General features: G+C 44.7%; 1 protein-coding gene and 1 non-coding gene across 3 annotated transcripts in view; both read left to right on the top strand.

Annotated features, from left to right (window-relative positions):
- The window catches only part of RFC4 (replication factor C subunit 4), a 67,511-nt gene that overhangs the window by 10,473 nt on the left and 37,689 nt on the right, over positions 1-19,349 (top strand). For both annotated transcript variants that reach the window (XM_068279311.1, XM_068279312.1), the window contains exon 3: positions 15,026-15,104. In XM_068279311.1, coding sequence (XP_068135412.1) covers positions 15,026-15,104 — 79 coding nt within the window. The remainder of the gene's footprint in view (positions 1-15,025; positions 15,105-19,349) is intronic.
- On the top strand, positions 3,073-3,201 carry LOC137505463 (small nucleolar RNA SNORA63). The gene has a single exon (XR_011020075.1). It is a non-coding gene; the product is annotated as a small nucleolar RNA SNORA63 (small nucleolar RNA).

A 19,349-nucleotide genomic window follows, 5' to 3' on the forward strand; every position in this document is an offset into this window, starting at 1 on the left:
AGGAGAAGTAGTATGTGTTTTGGGGTGTATTTTTACACATACCCATGCTGGGTGGGAGAAATATCTCCGTAAATGACAATTTTAAAAAAAATTTTTTACACACAATTGTCTATTTATAGAGATATTTCTCCCACTCAGCATGGGTATGTGGAAAAATACACCCCAAAACACATTATACTACTTCTCCTGAGTACGGCGATACCACGTGTGGCACTTTTTTGCACCCTAACTGCGCTAAGGGGCCCAAAGTCCAATGAGTACCTTTAGGATTTCACAGGTCATTTTGCGACATTTGGTTTCAAGACGACTCCTCACGGTTTAGGGCCCTTAAAATGCCAGGACAGTATAGGAACCCCACAAGTTACCCCATTTTAGAAAGAAGACACCCCAAGGTATTCCGTTAGGAGTATGGTGAGTTCATAGAAGATTTTTTTTTTTGTCACAAGTTAGCGGAAATTGATTTTAATTGTTTTTTTTTTCACAAAGTGTCATTTTCCGCTAACTTGTGACAAAAAATAAAATCTTCTATGAACTCGCCGTACTCCTAACGGAATACCTTGGGGTGTCTTCTTTCTAAAATGGGGTCATTTGTGGGGTTTCTGTACTGCCCTGGCATTTTAGGGGCCCTAAACCGTGAGGAGTAGTCTTGAAACCAAATGTCGCAAAATGACCTGTGAAATCCTAAAGGTACTCATTGGACTTTGGGCCCCTTAGCGCAGTTAGGGTGCAAAAAAGTGCCACACATGTGGTATCGCCGTACTCAGAAGAAGTAGTATAATGTGTTTTGGGGTGTATTTTTACACATACAGATGCTGGGTGGGAGAAATATCTCTGTAAATGACAATTATTTGATTTTTTTTTACACACAATTGTCCATTTACAGAGAGATTTCTCCCACCCAGCATGGGTATGTATAAAAATACACCCCAAAACACATTATACTACTTCTTCTGAGTAAAGGCGATACCACATGTGTGACACTTTTTTGCAGCCTAGGTGCGCTAAGGGGCCCAACGTCCTATTCACAGGTCATTTTGAGGCATTTGTTTTCTAGACTACTCCTCACGGTTTAGGGCCCCTAAAATGCCAGGGCAGTATAGGAACCCCACAAGTGACCCCATTTTAGAAAGAAGACACCCCAAGGTATTCTGTTAGGAGTATGGTGAGTTCATAGAAGATTTTTTTTTTTGTCACAAGTTGGCGGAAAATGACACTTTGTGAAAAAAAAAGAAAAATACATATCAATTTCCGCTAACTTGTGACAAAAAATAAAATCTTCTATGAACTCATCATACACCTAACAGAATACCTTTGGGTGTCTTCTTTCTAAAATGGGGTCACTTGTGGGGTTCCTATACTGCCCTGGCATTTTACGGGCCCAAAACTGTGAGTAGTCTGGAAACCAAATTTCTCAAAATGACTGTTCAGGGGTATAAGCATCTGCAAATTTTGATGACAGGTGGTCTATGAGGGGGCAAATTTAGATGACAGGATGTATTGGGCCTGATCTGATGGATAGGAGTGCTTGGGGGGGGGGGGGGGGGGGGTGACAGGAGGTGATTGATGGGTGTCTCAGGGGGCGGTTAGAGGGGAAAATAGATGCAATCAATGCACTGGGGAGGTGATCGGAAGGGGGTCTGAGTGGGATCTGAGGGTTTGGCCGAGTGATCAGGAGCCCACACGGGGCAAATTAGGGCCTGATCTGATGGGTAGGTGTGCTAGGGGGTGACAGGAGGTGATTGATGGGTGTCTCAAGGTGTGATTAGAGGGGGGAAATAGATGCAAGCAATGCACTGGCGAGGTGATCAGGGCTGGGGTCTGAGGGCGTTCTGAGGTGTGGGCGGGTGATTGGGTGCCCTAGAGGCAGATTAGGGTCTAATCTGATGGGTAACAGTGACAGGTAGTGATAGGGGGTGATTGATGGGTGGCAGTGACAGGGGGTGATTGATGGGTGATTGACAGGTGATCAGTGGGTTGTTACAGGGAATAACAGATGTAAATATTGCACTGGCGAATTGATAAGGTGGGGTCTGAGGGCAATCTGAGCGTGTGGGCGGGTGATTGGGTGCCCGCAAGGGGCAGATTAGGGTCTAATCTGATGGGTAACAGTGACAGGTGGTGATAGGGGGTGATTGATGGGTGATTGATGGGTAATTAGTGGGTGTTTAGAGGAGAGAAGAGATGTAAACGCTGCACTTGGGAGGTGATCTGATGTCGGATCTGCGGGCGATCTATTGGTGTGGGTGGGTGATCAGATTGCCCGCAAGGGGCAGGTTAGGGGCTGATTGATAGGTGGCAGTGACAGGGGGTGATTGACGGGTGATCAGGGGGGTTAGATGCATACAGTACACAGGGAGGGGGGGTCTGGGGGGGGGGGGCTGGGGACAATCTGAGTTGATCAGGAGGGAGTAGGGGGCAGATTAGGGACTAAAAAAAAAAATAGCGTTGACAGATGGTGACAGGGAGTGATTGATGGGTGATTAGGGGGGTGACTGGGTGCAAACAGTGGTCTGGGGGGTGGGCAGGGGGGGGTCTGAGGGGTGCTGTGGGCGATCAGGGGGGGGGGGGGAAATCAGTGTGCTTGGGTGCAGACTAGGGTGGCTGCAGCCTGCCCTGGTGGTCCCTCGGACACTGGGACCACCAGGGCAGGAGGCAGCCAGTATAATAGGCTTTGTATACATTACAAAGCCTATTATACATAGGGGCAGCGGCGATCCGGGTGCTAGTAACCCGCCGGCGCTTCCGAACAGCCGGCGGGTTACAGCGAACGGTGGGCGGAGCCAGTCCCCGGCAGCTGATCGCGTCACGAATGACGTGATCGCCGCATAGCCACTCCCGCAGCCGCCCCCGCCGATGGGCGTATTGCGGTTGTTTGGGCCCGGACTTTGCCGCCGCCCATCGGCTGGGGGCGGTCCTTAAGTGGTTAAGATACAATATTTTTTTTTTGGGGGGGGGGGGGTGTTGTCTCCTCCCTCTTACCCCCCCGTATAGTTTGACTGCTGTTTTACAAATACAGCAAGGTTCTTAATGCTAAATCATTAACTACTATTTGTAATCGGTAAATGTTCTTTAATGCAGGATAAGTTACAGTATAGCTGGGAAGTGCTGTTCTGTCGTTCCCCCTGCAAATAGTAAATTGTTTCCTACTATCCCTGTCTGTCTGGAACACCACAGTAGACAGGGACGCTTGGTCTCAAGCAGTTCTTGTGCTTTTTCAAATAGCACTTAGTGTAGTCCCTAGGCAATGATTTAATAAAAACGTTTATATTTGAATAGCTAAGGAGCAGAGTATCGTTAGCTCCAGGATGCTGCTGAGTGGCCCGTGGAACTGCCCCCCCCCCCCATCAAGCAGGATGCAAGATATTGGTCGATCGTACAGGAATTGGCTACTGTTCATGTATCATTTGATGGACACTGAATCAGTTGTTGCATTCAGAGCCTGGAGGCACAACATTGGTCAGATCAATTAGTGATGGTGAATTGCATAGGATATCGTTTGTAGTGTGTGGGCTGCTAGTTTAATCAACTTTCACACAACCATACTGAAGTTGATCGCCCAATAAAGTTGATCACTTTGTCGATTGAATCCGAATCGCTAGATATATGGCTACCTTTACACCTAAATAGGATTTTTTTTTTTAAATCCTACAGTTTTTTTTATTTTGATTTAAAAGCTAAAAAAGTAGCTAAGTGACACATTATTTTTGTGTTCCGGGTAACTACAGCACCACCTTTCATCTGTTTCCATGCTCTCAGGGCCCATTCACACTTGAGCGTTTTGCTGCGATTTCGCCAAACGCTAGCGCTTTTTAGAAGCGCTAGTGTAATGAAACCCTATGGGCCCATTCTTACTTGGGTGATTTGCGCTAATTGGCGCAAATCGCTCAAAACCGCTAAACGCAAACGCGTAGCCTGCACCATTTTCAGGCAATTTCCTGGGGATCGTGTTTCAGTGCTATAGAAGTGCTAAACGCGATTGCAGCAAAACCGCTGCAGTGTTCAGGGATTTATTTTTTTTAGCATGAAATTGCGGGAAAATCACTAGCGATTTTTGCCGGCATTTTGCGTCTCTACGTGTGAATGAGGCCTCAAAGCCTGTTTCTTGGCTTGCACTTAATTATAAATCAATTACTAGGGACAAGCGAGCACAGTTTTATGAGGAAACTGCATCTGCTCGTGTCTGAGGAGGGGTCCAGCGCAGAGAGGGTAATTTTACTTGGATGACGTCCTCTTGCCGCTCCACACCACGCTGCGCTCCATCTCCACACTTCCTACTTAAATTCCGTTGTGAATTTTGCACGTGTTTCTGGGGAATTGTGGTGCACTGCAATAGGCCTGAACGATTTTAGGGAAAGATTGAATCACACGATTTCCTTCAGAAATTGCAATTTCGATTCACGATTTATTTATTTTCAAATCAAGCTTTAGCACTAAATTCTCAATGTACAAACATACGTCGACAGAAAAAACTGTTTTGCTGTGGAAGATAGCGTTAGGTACCCAGTTTGTCCCTCCCCTTCCACTCCAGAAAGTATTTTGATCCCCAAACGATAAATCGTTCAGGCCTACACTGCATAGTGCTGGGCTCACGAGTGTTCACAAGTGCTTACTCGTGATTCAAATGAGGCTTGGCGTATAAGACGACCCCTAACTTTTCCAGCTAAAATATACATTTTGGGATATACTCACCCTATAAGACTACCCCTCTTGACTCTTGGACATTTGTACGCTGTACTGTATGTACTGGGGCTATACTGTATAAACAGGTACAGATACTGGTACTATATGTGGTACCCAGTATACAACAACCAAGCAATTTACTTTACCGGCGATTGGCTGTTTGTTGTATACAGTACAAAACCTTCCCAGTGAGGTGCCCCCTCACCTCGTCATCAGGACCATGTTAAGTCACTTCTTTTCAGGAATCCTGGTGAGTGCATTTTCTTCTACTATACTTGTGCAGTCTGGCTTGGAAGTTTCAGCACTTGCCAACCGCCCACTACCTATGGGCGTCGGCAAGGTGGCTCCCCCATGACCGCGTAACGCCGATCGGCGACGGCACCTTGGGGACTGATTACCTGGGGATCGCGCGCAGGGATGTGCGCGCATCCGCCGGCATTAGGCTTCGCCCACCCGTGACATCAACCTGCCGGCCAATTAGCAGCGCCGGCGGGTTATTAACTCGCCGTAGAAAAGTGTATAATACTTTATGTATACAAAGTGTATTATACAGGCTGCCTCCTCCCCTGGTGGTCCACACACACACACACACACACACACACACACACACACACACACACACACACACACACACACACACACACTCACCTCCCCATTGCATTGATTGCATCTATTCCCCCCTCTAATCACGCCCTGAGACACCCATCAATCACCTCCTGTCACCACCTCTCACCTCCTAGCACTCCTACCCATCAGATCAGGCCCTATCTACCCCGTGTGGGCTCCTGGTCACTCGGCCCAAACCCTCAGATTCCCCTCAGACCCCCTTCCGATCACCTCCCCATTGCATTGATTGCATCTATTCTCCCCTCTAATCACCCCGAGACACCCATCAATCACCTCCTGTCACCACCTCCAAAAAAGGAGTATTCCGCTGAAGAGGCCGCCGAGATTCTGGCCCAGTGGAGTGAGTGTGATTGGGAAGCCTCATCCGACGAATCATCCGAGTCAGAATACGAACCGGTGAACAGCAGTGGCTCTCTGACCGATAGCAATGACGAGGTTGAGGTCCCGGCTAGAGCCAGGCGTACCACACCTTATGTCACTGGACCGCAGGTGGCACAGGATCAGACTCAAGGGCAGCAGAGTGGTGCTAGCGCTGATCCGCGTTTTTTCGGTGAGGCATGCACCAGCAGTGTAGTATCTCCTGCACCTAGCACCAGTACTACCGTAGACCCTGGTGAAGTGGCGAGCACCAGCATGGTAGTAGAAACTGGTTCGGTGGCACTTGCATTAAGACCCGAGTCACAGCCACCAGCAAAACGGGCCCGTACTACCCATAGTCTCCCAGAGGTGTTGGCAATCCCCTGGTTCCGCTGCACCCGTACTGCCCCTTTCACCGCCAAGTCTGGAGTCCAGGTGGAGACAGATAATTGAGGATCGGCCCTAGACTTTTTTTCATCTGTTCTGCACCGTGGATCTCTACGACTTAATTGTGGCTGAGACCAACAGTTATGCCACACAATACGCAACCGCCAATCCGAGAAGCTACCATGCCCAGCCTTTTCGGTGGAAACCACTCCCAAGTTTCCAAACGTAACATTTTTTTGGGCCTTCTCCTTAACATGGGTCTAGTAAAAAATAATTTATTGCGGTCTTATTGGTGTACGCACCCAAAACATCACATGCCCATGTTCTCTGCTGCCATGTCCAGGTCACGATTTGAGAACATCCTGCGCTTCGCACTTCAGTGCCAATACAACCTGTCATCTAAGAGGCCACCCTGCTTATGACCGGTTCCACAAAATTTGGCCCCTCATAGACCAACTGTCATCAAAATTTGCAGATGCTTATACCCCTGAACAGTCATTTCGAGGCATTTGGTTTCCAGACTACTCCTCACGGGTTTGGGCCCCTAAAATGCCAGGGCAGTATAGGAACCCCACAAGTGACCCCATTTTAGAAAGAAGACGCACTAAGGTATTCCGTTAGGAGTATGATGAGTTCATAGATTTTATTTTGTCACAAGTTAGTGGAAAATGACACTTTGCGGAAATTGATTTTTATTGTTTTTATTTTCACAAAGTGTTAATATCCACTAACTTGTGACAAAAAAATAAAATCTTCTATGAACTCATCATATTCCTAACGGAATACTTTGGGGGATTGTCTCTCTAAAATCGGGTCACTTGTGGGGTTCCTAAACTGCCCTGGCATTTTAGGGGCCCTAAACCGTGAGGAGTAGTCTGGAAACCAAATGCCTCAAAATGACCTGTGAAAACCTAAAGGTACTCAGGACTTCGCGCCCCTTATCGCACCTAGGCTGCAAAAAAGTGTCACATGTGGTATCGCCGTATTCAGGAGAAGTAGTAGAATGTGTTTTGGGGTGTACATACCCATGCTGGGTGGGAGAAATATCTCTGTAAATGGACAAAAAAAAAAAAAAATACGACGATACCACATTTGTGACACTTTTTTGCAGCCTAGGTGCGCTAAGGGGCCCAAAGTCCTATGAGCACCTTTAGGCTTTACAGTGGTGCTTACAATTTAGCACCCCCCAAAATGCCAGGACAGTAAACACACCCCACAAATGACCCCATTTTGAAAAGTAGACGCCCCAAAGTGTTCGGAGAGGGGCATAGTGAGTCCGTGGCGGATTTAATTTTTTTTTTTGTCACAACAAGTTAGCGGAATGGAAACTTTAAAAAAAAAAAAAAAAAAGTCACAAAGTGTCATTTTCCGCTAACTTGTGACAAAACATAAAATCTTCAATGAACTCACCATGCCTCTTAGTGAATACTTTGGGATGTCTTCTTTCCAAAATGGGGTCATTTGGGGGGTATTTATACTATCCTGGAATTCTAGCACCTCATGAAACATGACAGGTGCTCAGAAAAGTCAGAGATGCTTCAAACTGGGGAAATTCACTTTTTTGCACCATAGTTTGTAAACTCTATAACTTGTACCCAAACAAAAAAAATCCATTAAGTGTCTGTTTATTGATCAAAGACCTGTAGCACAATACATTTAGACAAAAATGTATATAGAAATTTTACTTTATTTGAAAAATGTCAGCACAGAAAGTAAAGATAAATCATTTTTTTGACAAATTGCATGTCTTTTTTTTTTTTTTTGATGAATATAATAAAAACTAAAAATCACAGCAGCAACCAAATAGCACCAAAAGAAAGCTGTACAGTCCAGTGCTGCTCCTCTGTAGCCCAGGTCAGGCGCGTCTGCCGCTGTTTCTGGTTCAAAAGTGGGTTCATGCTTCCATCTGCTGAAAAGCTTTATGGAGATAAAGATTTCATTTTTCAGCACGACCTGGCACTTGCTCACAGTGCCAAAACCACTGGTAAATGGTTTTTACGAACCATGGTATTACTGTGCTCAATTGGCCTGCCAACTCTCCTGACCTGAACCCCTTAGAGAATCTGTGGGATATTGTGAAGAGAGAGTTGAGAGACGCAAGACTCAACACTCTGGATGAGCTTAACCACTTTAGCGGTATGGACGAGCTCAGCTCGTCCATTACCGCCAGAGGGTGCCGCTCAGGCCCTGCTGGGCCGATTTTAATGAAATAAAAAGCAGCACATGCAGCCGGCACTTTGCCAGCCGCGTGTGCTACCTGATCGCCGCCGCTCTGCGGCGATCCGCCGCGAGCAGCGGCGAAAGAGGGTCCCCCCAGCCGCCCGAGCCCAGCGTAGCCGGAACAAACAGTTCCGGCCAGCGCTAAGGGCTGGATCGGAGGCGGCTGACGTCCATGACGTCACTCCGCTCGTCTCTATGGCGACGAGGTAAGCAAAACAAGGAAGGCCGCTCATTGTGGCCTTCCTTGTTAATTCTGACTGCCGGAGGCGATCAGAATTACGGATCGGGAGCGCCCTCTAGTGGGCTTTCATGCAGCCAACTTTCAGTTGGCTGCATGGAATAGTTTTTTTTTTATTTAAAAAAAACCCTCCCGCAGCCGCCCTGGCGATCTTAATAGAATGCCAGGGTGGTTAAGGCCGCTATCGAAGCATCCTGGGCCTCCATAACACCTGAGCAGTGCCACAGGCTGATTGCCTCCATGTCACGCCGCATTGAAGCAGTCATTTCAGCAAAAGGATTCCCGACCAAGTATTGAGTGCATAACTGAACATAATTATTTGAAGGTTGACTTTTTTTGTTTTAAAAATACTTTTCTTTTATTGGTCGGATGAAATATGCTAATTTTTTGAGATAGGAATTTTGGGTTTTCATGAGCTGTTTGCCAAAATCATCAATATTAAAACAATAAAAGGCTTGAACTACTTCAGTTGTGTGTATTTGAATCTTATATATATGAAAGTCTAATGTTTATCAGTACATTACAGAAAATAATGAACTTTATCACAATATGCTAATTTTTAGAGAATATCCTGTATTAGTGACAAGACAAGGAGGTAAAATTCATTTAGGTGGTAGGTTGTATGACCGAACAATAAACCATTAAAGCTGCTGTGGTTTGAATGGAAAAAGTGTCTGGTCCTTAAGGGGTTTTAAGGCTGCAGTCTTTAAGTGGTTAAGACACCCGGTGCATAAGAGGACCCCCGACTTTTGAGAATATTTTCCTGGGTCAAAAAGTAGTCTTATGCTACGTACACACTTGCGATAACTATCGTTTGCAAGAAACGATAGTTACCAGACGAACGATATTGGAAAGATTGGAATGCAACGATGGGATGCAGCGATCATCCTACACATTTTAACGATCGTTCTCGCAGAAAAGAATGATCAGAAGGATATGTTGCGTACATATTTATATAAAATAAAAAAAAAACCACTGACATGGAGTTACAATAGATACAAATATATGATTTTTAACTTGAAAACAAAGTTTAATTGAAATGAGCAATGTAACAATCTTTACGGCCGCGCTACAAAGGAAGTACTGAAGCTGGGCAGAATCCAACGCAGGCGCATTGGCCCTTGTAACGATCGTTCTCGGCCGATGTCTGTACACACTATAGTTTTGTAACGATTGTCGGTAGATACGATCCGTCAGGTTGGATATTTCCATCTTCCCAATGTCGTTCTTTTGTCGTCCGTGTTAATGATCGTTTGGTAAAGTTCTTTCCCCGATTGTCGGCGGAACGATCGTTAATTAGCTGTTTCAAACGACCGTAGTCGCCAGTGTGTACGCAGCATTATACGCCAGAATATACAGTAATTGCGGCAGGTGTGCAGCTGGATGAGGGTTATTTACCCATAATGCCGCCGTCCTGCCTGCGCTTCAAACAGCTTGCACTCGTCCTATTGGTCACACTGCAAGCCTCACTACGTGCACTTCTCTCCTTCAAGCCGGAAGGAGGAAGTGCGCGGTGGTGAGGCTTGCAACGCATCCAATAGGACGCAATTCAACCTGTTTGTAGCGCCGGCAGGATGGCGGCATTATGGGTAAGTAACCCTTTATCATCCAGCCGCACACCTGAGGCAATTAGGCCTCATTTGAATCACGAGTAAGCACTCGTGAGCCCACCCCTGGCTCTGCATTCATTTTGGGTTGCGATTGCATTTTCTGCATATGATTTTACTTTGTTTGCAATTTTTGGAATCACAATGCAATGGTTTTAATTGAAAATATGAGTGTATTGTGTGGGAAAATGCAAACCGATGTGAGATTTAAAATTGTGGCAAAAAATGCAAACAACGTGCAATTCCTGAGCGGGCCATTGAATACAGTAGCCAGTGTGAAAGTGCTCGTTTTGCAGAGTGTGGCAAAAATGTGCACTATTGTACTGTGTGTGCTCCCTGTCTAAAGGTGTGCCCAAAATGCTGCCTGAATATGACTGTGCTGCATTCGGTAAGACCATGTGGTCGTATACAACCAGTGGTTCCCAGTGACAGTAGTATAGAACCTTTCATAAAATACAGATTATGTACCTTGCAGTTATTCTGTACGGAAAACTCTTATAGCCATGTGCTTCTAGGTCTATGCTGTTGGTTATAGAATAGCTCAACCTTTACAAACTTTAAAATATAAATAAAATCTGATTAGCTAAATGATTGGGAACATATTCATTTTGGCAAGCCTGGAGGTCCTTCCTTACCCATCTTCCTCCCCTGGCGTGAAGGGGGTACTTATTTTTCTTGCTGGGTCTTCCTCCGGTTCACTCTTGGTCCTCGTCATGGCCACTCACAACTTTTTCCCAGGGCTGTGGAGTCGGTCCAAAAATCCACCGACTCCGACTCCTCAGTTTAGGATTCCTCCGACTCCACGACTCCGACTCCTCTAATTTGCATATTACAATTTTGTTGATTAAAAGTATGTAACATGAAATTCGTCTCTTGACTGCCAACGCTTAGGAATTTTACAAGACAACTGAAGTGAGAAGGATATGTAGACTACTATATTTATTCCCTTTAGACTAAAACTAGTCCTTGGTAAGAGTACTTATAAAAGGTACAAACCGGAACAAAGAACATCTATCAGGCCCTAGGCAATGTAAGTGTGGGTACATGTAAGAATGATGTGCAGGTACTCTGCAGGGGAATGAGGAGATTGTAAACAGACAACACCTCTGTGTTCAATGTGCACAGCATTCTCAGTGGATTCCCTGCAGCTCTGTGGGGAGTGCATATGTAGAGTATAGTAAATGCACACACTCCGTCGCCAGGAGCATACTACACCTGTGCAGCACAATTGCGCAGGTGCAGAATGTTCCTGGCTGTGGGAGCGGCATGCGGCCGGACAGCGCTGACTGGCTGAATTACCAGGACTCATAGCAGAAGATCCGGGTGGTGGAGGACAGCGAGGGACTGATTAGCCTGAAGGGGGCTGGAGGAAGCCCCAGGTATGTATAAAACTTTACTTTTCATCCGTCTCAGTTACCCTTTAATTTGTAGTCACCAAACCAAATTTTAACAACATATCACATTATTTGATTTCATCAGCAAAGGGAGTGCATACATTTGCATAAATCCGCATCAATGCAGAATTATTTCCATCTCGTTGACCATCTCTATTAGTGACATAGCTACACATCAGGCTTTATTCTTACATCATAGATGTTATTTAGTATATATGTTACGGCCAGAACCCGAAGTTTGGCCAGAACTAGAAGTGGCCGGCCACTTCGGGTTCTGGCCGGCCAATGCGCGAACTGGCCGCTGCGCTGCGGCCAATGTGAGAAATGAAACAATTCCTGTAAGGTTTAATGTGATGTTGTGGCCGCAGCGCAGCGGGGCAAAATGTATCACACATCTTTACTTTATTCAATGGCATTAAGCCGCCCAGCTTTTTCCTCTGCCTCTCTCTCCTCCCCCCCCCCCCCGCCTCTCTCTCTCCTTCTCTTTATGGGCACAGCCGGGCGGGGACACGCGTGTCCCTCCGGAGTCGTTCGTCGCGGCAGGGGAATCCTGCCGTTCTTGCAGAGCGGGTGCTGGCAGAAGCAATGTCTGCAGCCTCCCCGCTCTGCTCTCCTGCCGCGACGAACGACTCTCCTGGACACGCGTGTCCCCCGCCCGGCTGTGCCCATAAGAGAAGGGGAGAGAGAGGCGGGGGGGGGAGGAGAGAGAGGCAGAGGAAAAAGCCGGGCGGCTTAATGCCATTGAATAAAGTAAAGATGTGTGATACATTTTGCCCTGCTGCGCTGCGGTCACAACATCACATTAAACCTTACAGGAATTGTTTCATTTCTCACATTGGCCGCAGCGCAGCGGCCAGTTCGCGCATTGGCTGGCCAGAACCCGAAGTGGCCGGCCACTTCTAGTTCTGGCCAAACTTCGGGTTCTGGCCGTAACATATATAAGAGATTCCTGTGTACACATCATATATACAGTCACAATCAGATATGTATATCTGACCTTAAAAATACGGGGACTGCTTTATTGAAGCAGCACAAGTAACTAATTTTGATTGGTTTGTTTCATTTTTGTGGACTAAGCACAGCTATTACTGTATATATACTGTATATATACATTATTTTTAATGACTACTATCTGAGAAATAGAACATTTTATCATATTTTCTATTTTAATTACAGTTACAAATTCATTAGGAGTCGGAGTCGGTGCATTTTTTTCCCGACTCCGACTCCAGGCACCCAAAATTGCCCGACTCCACGACTCCGACTCCACAGCCCTGCTTTTTCCTCTCACCTTTTTCTTTCTTTCCCCTCTCTTATTCCTGTCATACTTTTGTTGTGAATTAAGGAGGGCATTGTTTTTAGGACCCATTTGGTAGGCAACTCCAGCTACTATAGGTTTCCTGGTGTATGATCCCTTTGAGCCCAGGGAAGCCATGATAACGGTAATAAATGAACTACCCGTTGTGCTGGACTTACCGTTCCTGTAAAAAGTTGACTGTAACCAGGTTATTTCTTCCCTCCTTTAAGAACTATCTATGCACTTATATATATGTCTGCGGAGCCATACTGGTTGATGGCTCTTCATGTATGCCTACATTTACGTAATCACTTGATTGCATAAGTCTGTTCATATATTCTTTATATGTCCTTGGATATGATACTTGTGACACTTCTGTTAAATGTTCATGTATTTTCTCTTTTCTTTGAAAATAAAAGAATCTCTAAAAAAAATTAATAAAAATATATAAATATATATTGTACTAATACCAAAAGAAATGATTAATTCCATAAGTAAGTTATATCTTGAGATGTCCATGTGGGGGCACTCTGAGCCAGAGTTTTAGTATAGCTAATCTAAGTAATCCAAATTTTCTGCATCTGTGTTTGTGATTGACTTTCGTGTATCATACTTGTTCCAGAATAAGTGCCCTGAAAGTACTTTGTGATGTTGAATCTTGAATAATCTCTGTCATGAGAGGCTAATCAAACGAGAAGTTTCCTAAACAGTGTTTACAAAGTATATTTTATTGCTCTTGGAAATGCATGACATGAGTACACAGTGCTCATCTGTTACACTGTTTTATTACATGCATGTGATCTGTAGTTACAGAAACAAAGTTAAAAGTTACCTATGCAGCTAGCGAATTTGGCAGTCGATTGACCAATGACAGAGTTCTCTCTTATTGAATCCGATGTGACGTCAACACGTGCACCACATGCTATATGCCGGTAGTCACATGGGGCCTGAATACTGAAGTATGATGATGGCAGCAGCGTGGATGGCATGACAGCAAAAGTATACCTGCACAGGCAATGTGGGGACATAACATTGGGGAGGCGGGGGGGGGGGGGGGCAGCAGATAGGAATTTCTGTTGCATTCCTTGTTCGCAATTCTCGCTCGCGGTTACCACCATGCACTCAACGGATGTTTTGCCTAGTCGAGTAATCTATGGGCACCTTAATGGTCTCTAGCAGGTGCTTTTCGCTATGAGTAAATGTATACTCTCTAAAATGTTATAGATCTTTCCATATCCCTAGACGCACACTCATTCTGGCCGGGTCAACGTTATTCAAAAACGCTGTTAGATTTGCCTGACTCGCATTGTAAGAAATCATCCAGGGGTGGTGCTAGCTACATCAGCACCCTATATTGTAGTTGGTATAGTGTCTGCTGGCTGGAAGGACCTCCCGTAGCCCGGCAATCCAGCGCGGCGACCCCCTTCCGCACCTGCCCCACGAACAGCGGCAAGGTAAATATTTCCTGTGCAGATGGAACTAGCGGCTCTTTGTTCGGGTTGAGGTGGAAATAGCTGAACCCGGTTAGATCCGCTGTACTGCGCAGGCACGAGTCCTATGATGTGTCCCACAATGCATCACTGCTGAATATGCAAATCATCTTTGTTGTACCTAAAAGCCAACACACCCCTCCAGATCTGCGGAATGCAATGATGTAGCAGCTTGTTAATTGTACAGAGCCACAATTATCCCACAGACTCCCGCAGAATCGCATATGCGGTTTCCATAGCACATAGTGGAAAACCAATATGCGATTCTGCCCTCAGTCTGCCCTCAGACTGTTTGGTCCTCGTCCGTGCATGGCATGCATCACTAGTGCTAGTTAAAAAGATGACAATTCTGTGACCATTTACAGCGTAAAACCAGCCTCCCTCTAACTTAATGAAGGAGAGGTGTGGTGAAGCTTTCCTTTATTGCACAGGATCTGATGCTGTTTGGATCTAATTAAGATGTGTATTGTATACTGCCTGAACTCCGAACAGGAATTTCCCTGATGCAGATCTCCGTTACCCCACAAGATGTCATTAGTGGGCAGAAAATCTAAGCTTCAAACAGGCAGCTGATTAATCAACATTTAGTGACTTCACTTATATGTGCAAGTTGCCACTTTCACATCCTGGGTTATGGACATTTGTATGTTAGGCAAGTTCTCAATGTATCTATCCTCTTTTCTAAATGCCTATTTGTGTCTTGTGTTAATAATGTCATTTCTGTGCAGCCGACCCAAATGTGTGGATGAAGTTGCTTTTCAAGAGGAAGTGGTAGCCGTACTTAAAAAGTCACTGCAAGGAGCAGATGTAAGTAAAGTAAAAGTAGTAGTATTTGAACTGTGCTTATAGGGACTCTATTCTTGTTTACAGTCAATTTCTTGTGAAGTCCCAGTTCCCTCTCACAGATCTTTGCTAGCAAAAGTAAATAGGGTGCTCTATTACTCACACAATCTTTATATATGTTGTTGCCAGCCTTGATAAACTGCCTTTAGAGTGATCATGTGACCTGAATCAAGCATTGAGCTGGCAGCAGAGTGGAAAATCCCAGCTAGAGAGCAGTTATCACATCTGACTCCCTGTGCTGCTGAAAGATTAAGGCCTTGTTCACATTATCAAACGTAGATGGCTGTGCGATCAGAACGCAACGCGTACGATTGCACGCCATCTGCGTTTGCATGCGTTGCGTGGCTGATTCCCATTCACTGCAGTGAATGGGACAGCCAATGCGTATGGGCAAAAAATGCGTGCAGCATCTATTCTGGTCCGCCACGCATGCAGTGTTAACATCAGACAGTGCAGTCTATGCACTTCTGATATCGTGCCTGCCTCCCGCACGAGTTGCCAAAATACGGATGGCAACGCATGTAATGTGAACGAGGCCTTAGCCCACAGTGAGCACTCAACGGGTCAGGAGCCAATGAAATCTGCTCCTTACCGGCTCAGAGTTCTGCTGTCATAGTGACAACAGGGCGAGTGGGCTGCAGCGACGGGAGAGCAGCAGGAGCGTACGGTGCGGAGATTAAAATCTACACCTTCGTAGGGATAACAGGTCTTAAAGTAAGCGTAGATTTCAATAAGCATGGTCCAGAAGCGGTTAACATAATGGCTTGTAACTGAAATCGTTGGAAACCCTTAGGAAGAAACCTGGAGGATTTGAAACCTAAGGCTGTTTCCAGAAGGCTATTTCGCATGCATTTTTCCACATAAAAATGTTTCATTGTTATGCAGATTTTTGCATGCATCTGGTGTAATTGACAAACCTTACCTGTGAAACGAATGCGTGGTGCAGACAGTCAGTTGCAATCCCCCAAAATTGGACAGTTTGCTGCAGACTACAAAAAACGCATTCCGTGACAACTACTCCATTGAAATCACATTGCTTTCAGTACTAATGTGACTTTTCGCGATGCAAATTTGCACTCAGTGGAAATGGCCCCTAAAGCGCCACGTAGCGCCAAAGCTTGCCAGCAGCTATAGCAGTAATGCTATAGTCTGTGCCCCTGAGTTGCATCGACTCTGAGGGGGGAATAATATTTAACAACCACGCACCCCTTCGTATTAACACACACACAAACACCCCCTTAATATTTGTGTGGCAGCAGGGTAAACGATCACTCGGCTCGCCCAGTTCCAAATAGCCATGTACGCCTCACTAGTGCTATGTAATCTAGAATAAAATCTGTTCTATGTGAAAGCATTGCATCAAACAATAGGACTTCCATTTTATATTTCTTCTGTTTTTTTTTTTTTTTTTTTCTTTTATCTGCCTAAAGAGAACCTGAGGTGGGATTTACTTATGCTAGTGGGGCACAGAGGCTGGTTATGCACACTAACACCAGCTTCTGTTGTCCCATGGTGTGCCTCCAAGACCCCCCTGCGCGCCGCTATACCCCCCGCAGTGCTGGCGACACGCAGCGTGTCGCCAGCACAATGTTTACCTCTCGTCTGTCTGTTAGCGCCGCTCCCCCGCCTCCTCCGTATCGCCGCTACCCGCCTGCGTCACTTCCCTCCAATCAGCGGGAGGGAAGTGACGCGGGCGGGTAGCGCCGATACGGAGGAGGCAGGGGAGCGGCGCTAACAGACAGGTGAGAGGTAAACATTGTGCTGGCGACATGCTGCGTGTCGCCAGCACTGCGGGGGGTATAGCGGCGCGCAGGGGGGTCTTGGAGGCACACCATGGGGCAACAGAGACTGGTGTTAGTGTGCATAACCAGCCTCTGTGCCCCACTAGCATAAGTAAATCCCACCTCAGGTTCTCTTAAGCTATTACATATTCCTACGTGAAAAGATTTTACTAGCAGCATTTGAAAATTGTTTTTGTAATTTTTGTAGCAGCTACTTTTAAATGGTGCTTATTTTATCACTGAATATGAATAGCTGATTTTTTTGTTTGTTTGTTTTAGTTTTTTTTTCCTGTGGTGGAGCCTTTGTTTTTGTATTTTTGTATCCCTTTCTATTCTGTGCTATTCATTTTGAGGTTTGTGCCAGCTTAAAATATTTATAGTGCTTGTTAATTTGTACATTTAAAATAATGTAAATGTTGATCCTTTCACTACTAAACCGTTTTTTGCCATTTTAAGTGTGTTAGCCATCAGTGCATGGAGTTGAATTCGCTGGCTGTGCTCAATGCCTTCTATAAATACAGTAGGTATGTTATCCAAGACATTTGAGCAAGCTTACTAGGCCAGTGTGTAAATGCCAGTAGTAATTTTAGGCTTCAGATTAATTTACAGAGTACAGGATTTAACTTTGCAGTTGTGCTTATTAAAATGCGATAGTAGAATCTTTTAACCCTTGCATCACTGTTTGGAACGGTGTCAACGATTGCTATGTACGTTGGCTAAGTCTATCAGTATTCCTATTAGTATCAGCTCAACTGATCTGTACAAGATTCAACAGCTCATACATCTAAAATATACAATTCAGATAGAAGAAGAATCGCTTTATAGTAAAGTCCAAGGGACCAGATAAAGTAGTTTACTATATCAGAAATTGTCATACTCAAGCATATGAAGTATACTATAGTACTTTATCTTAATTCGGTCAATAAGTGGGAGGCCTTTTTTTCCTTTAGGCTTTGTTCACATCTAAAATTGAAATCGCAAACGTCCGCGATTTTCGATTTTTGTAGGCGATTTTTATTTTATTTTTTTATTTATTTCCCCCCCCCCCCTACCGGTGCTGGAGTGGGTGCTGCGGTTTTTATAAAGTGCTTTTATAAGTGCTTTGCGCTTTTGCAGAGCAATTTGTTTTTTTACTTCCTGGCGTCAGTCAGGAAGTGAACTCTTTGAACCGGAAAAGAATAAATGCAATGTATTTATTCTTAAAAGCGTCTGGGAAATCCGTATGCTTTTCAAGTGTTTTGTGATTTCCCTATACCTTCCATTGAGGCAAAACGCCTAAAAAATGGTACATGCAGCGCTTTGCTGCACGGATTGGAAACGAACCGCTCAGATGTGCACACTCTCTCATAGTGAATAATTGCACAAGCGGTTTTAAGGCGATTTTCAAAATCGCCTGCGCTTGAAAAAAAAACGCAAAACACCCTAGATGTGAACAAGCCCTTAAAGAGACACTGAAGCGAAAAAAAAAATATGATATTATGATTTGTATGTGTAGTACAGCTAAGAAATAAAACATTAAGATCAGATATCGTTCGCGTGATAAGACTGGTTTCCAGCGATCCGCCCCAGTCTTATCACGCGAACGATAGTCCGTACACACGTCTGATTCCGCGTGCGAACGACTGAACGACGGGACGTTCAAACGACCCGTCCAGAAAAATCCGACGTGTGTATGGGCCTTAACTGTTTCCAGTACAGGAAGAGTTAAGAAACTCCAGTTGTTATCTCTATGCAAAAAAGCAATTAAGCTCTGCGACTTTCAAAGTCGTGGAAAGGGCTGTTATCTGACTTTTATTATCTCAACGTTATTGAACTATTTACTTTCTCTTCCAGAGGAGAGGTCATTAGTTCACAGACTGCTCTGAAAGAATCATTTTGAATGCTGAGTGTTGTGTAATCTGCACATATTATAGAATGATGCAATGTTAGAAAAAACACTATATACCTGATAATAAAAATATGAGAATATTTTCTTTGCTGCTAAACTTCTAGTAATTATTCATAGTACACAACCAATTCATTATATCATATTATTTTTTTTTTCGCTTCAGTGTCTCTTTAAAGGACACCCAAGGTGAAAATAAACTAATGAAATAAACAATTGTATATATTCCTTCTCCTAAAAATGAGTTTTTAAGATATTCCAGTTTTATTTTATATTTAAATCTTATTGTTTAAGTTTTTGCTGTTTTATTGTTTTTGCTCTTTGACATATTCATTGAAGTATGCCAGAGTTAAATTCGATGAACTATTGACCCTTTTTATCTCTTTCCTACTCTCAGAAGCCATTTTTTGCTAGGAAAGTGTTTTATAGTTTTAATTTCTTATCAGTGAGGGTCACTCTGTAGTCTGAGCCAGACAGGAACTGCCACTTACATACCTGATGTCTTTCAGGCAGAGAAAGGAAAAAAAAAAACACAGCATAGTT

The sequence above is a fragment of the Hyperolius riggenbachi genome, chromosome 4 (genome assembly GCF_040937935.1).
Source record: "Hyperolius riggenbachi isolate aHypRig1 chromosome 4, aHypRig1.pri, whole genome shotgun sequence".
Lineage (NCBI taxonomy): Eukaryota > Metazoa > Chordata > Amphibia > Anura > Hyperoliidae > Hyperolius > Hyperolius riggenbachi.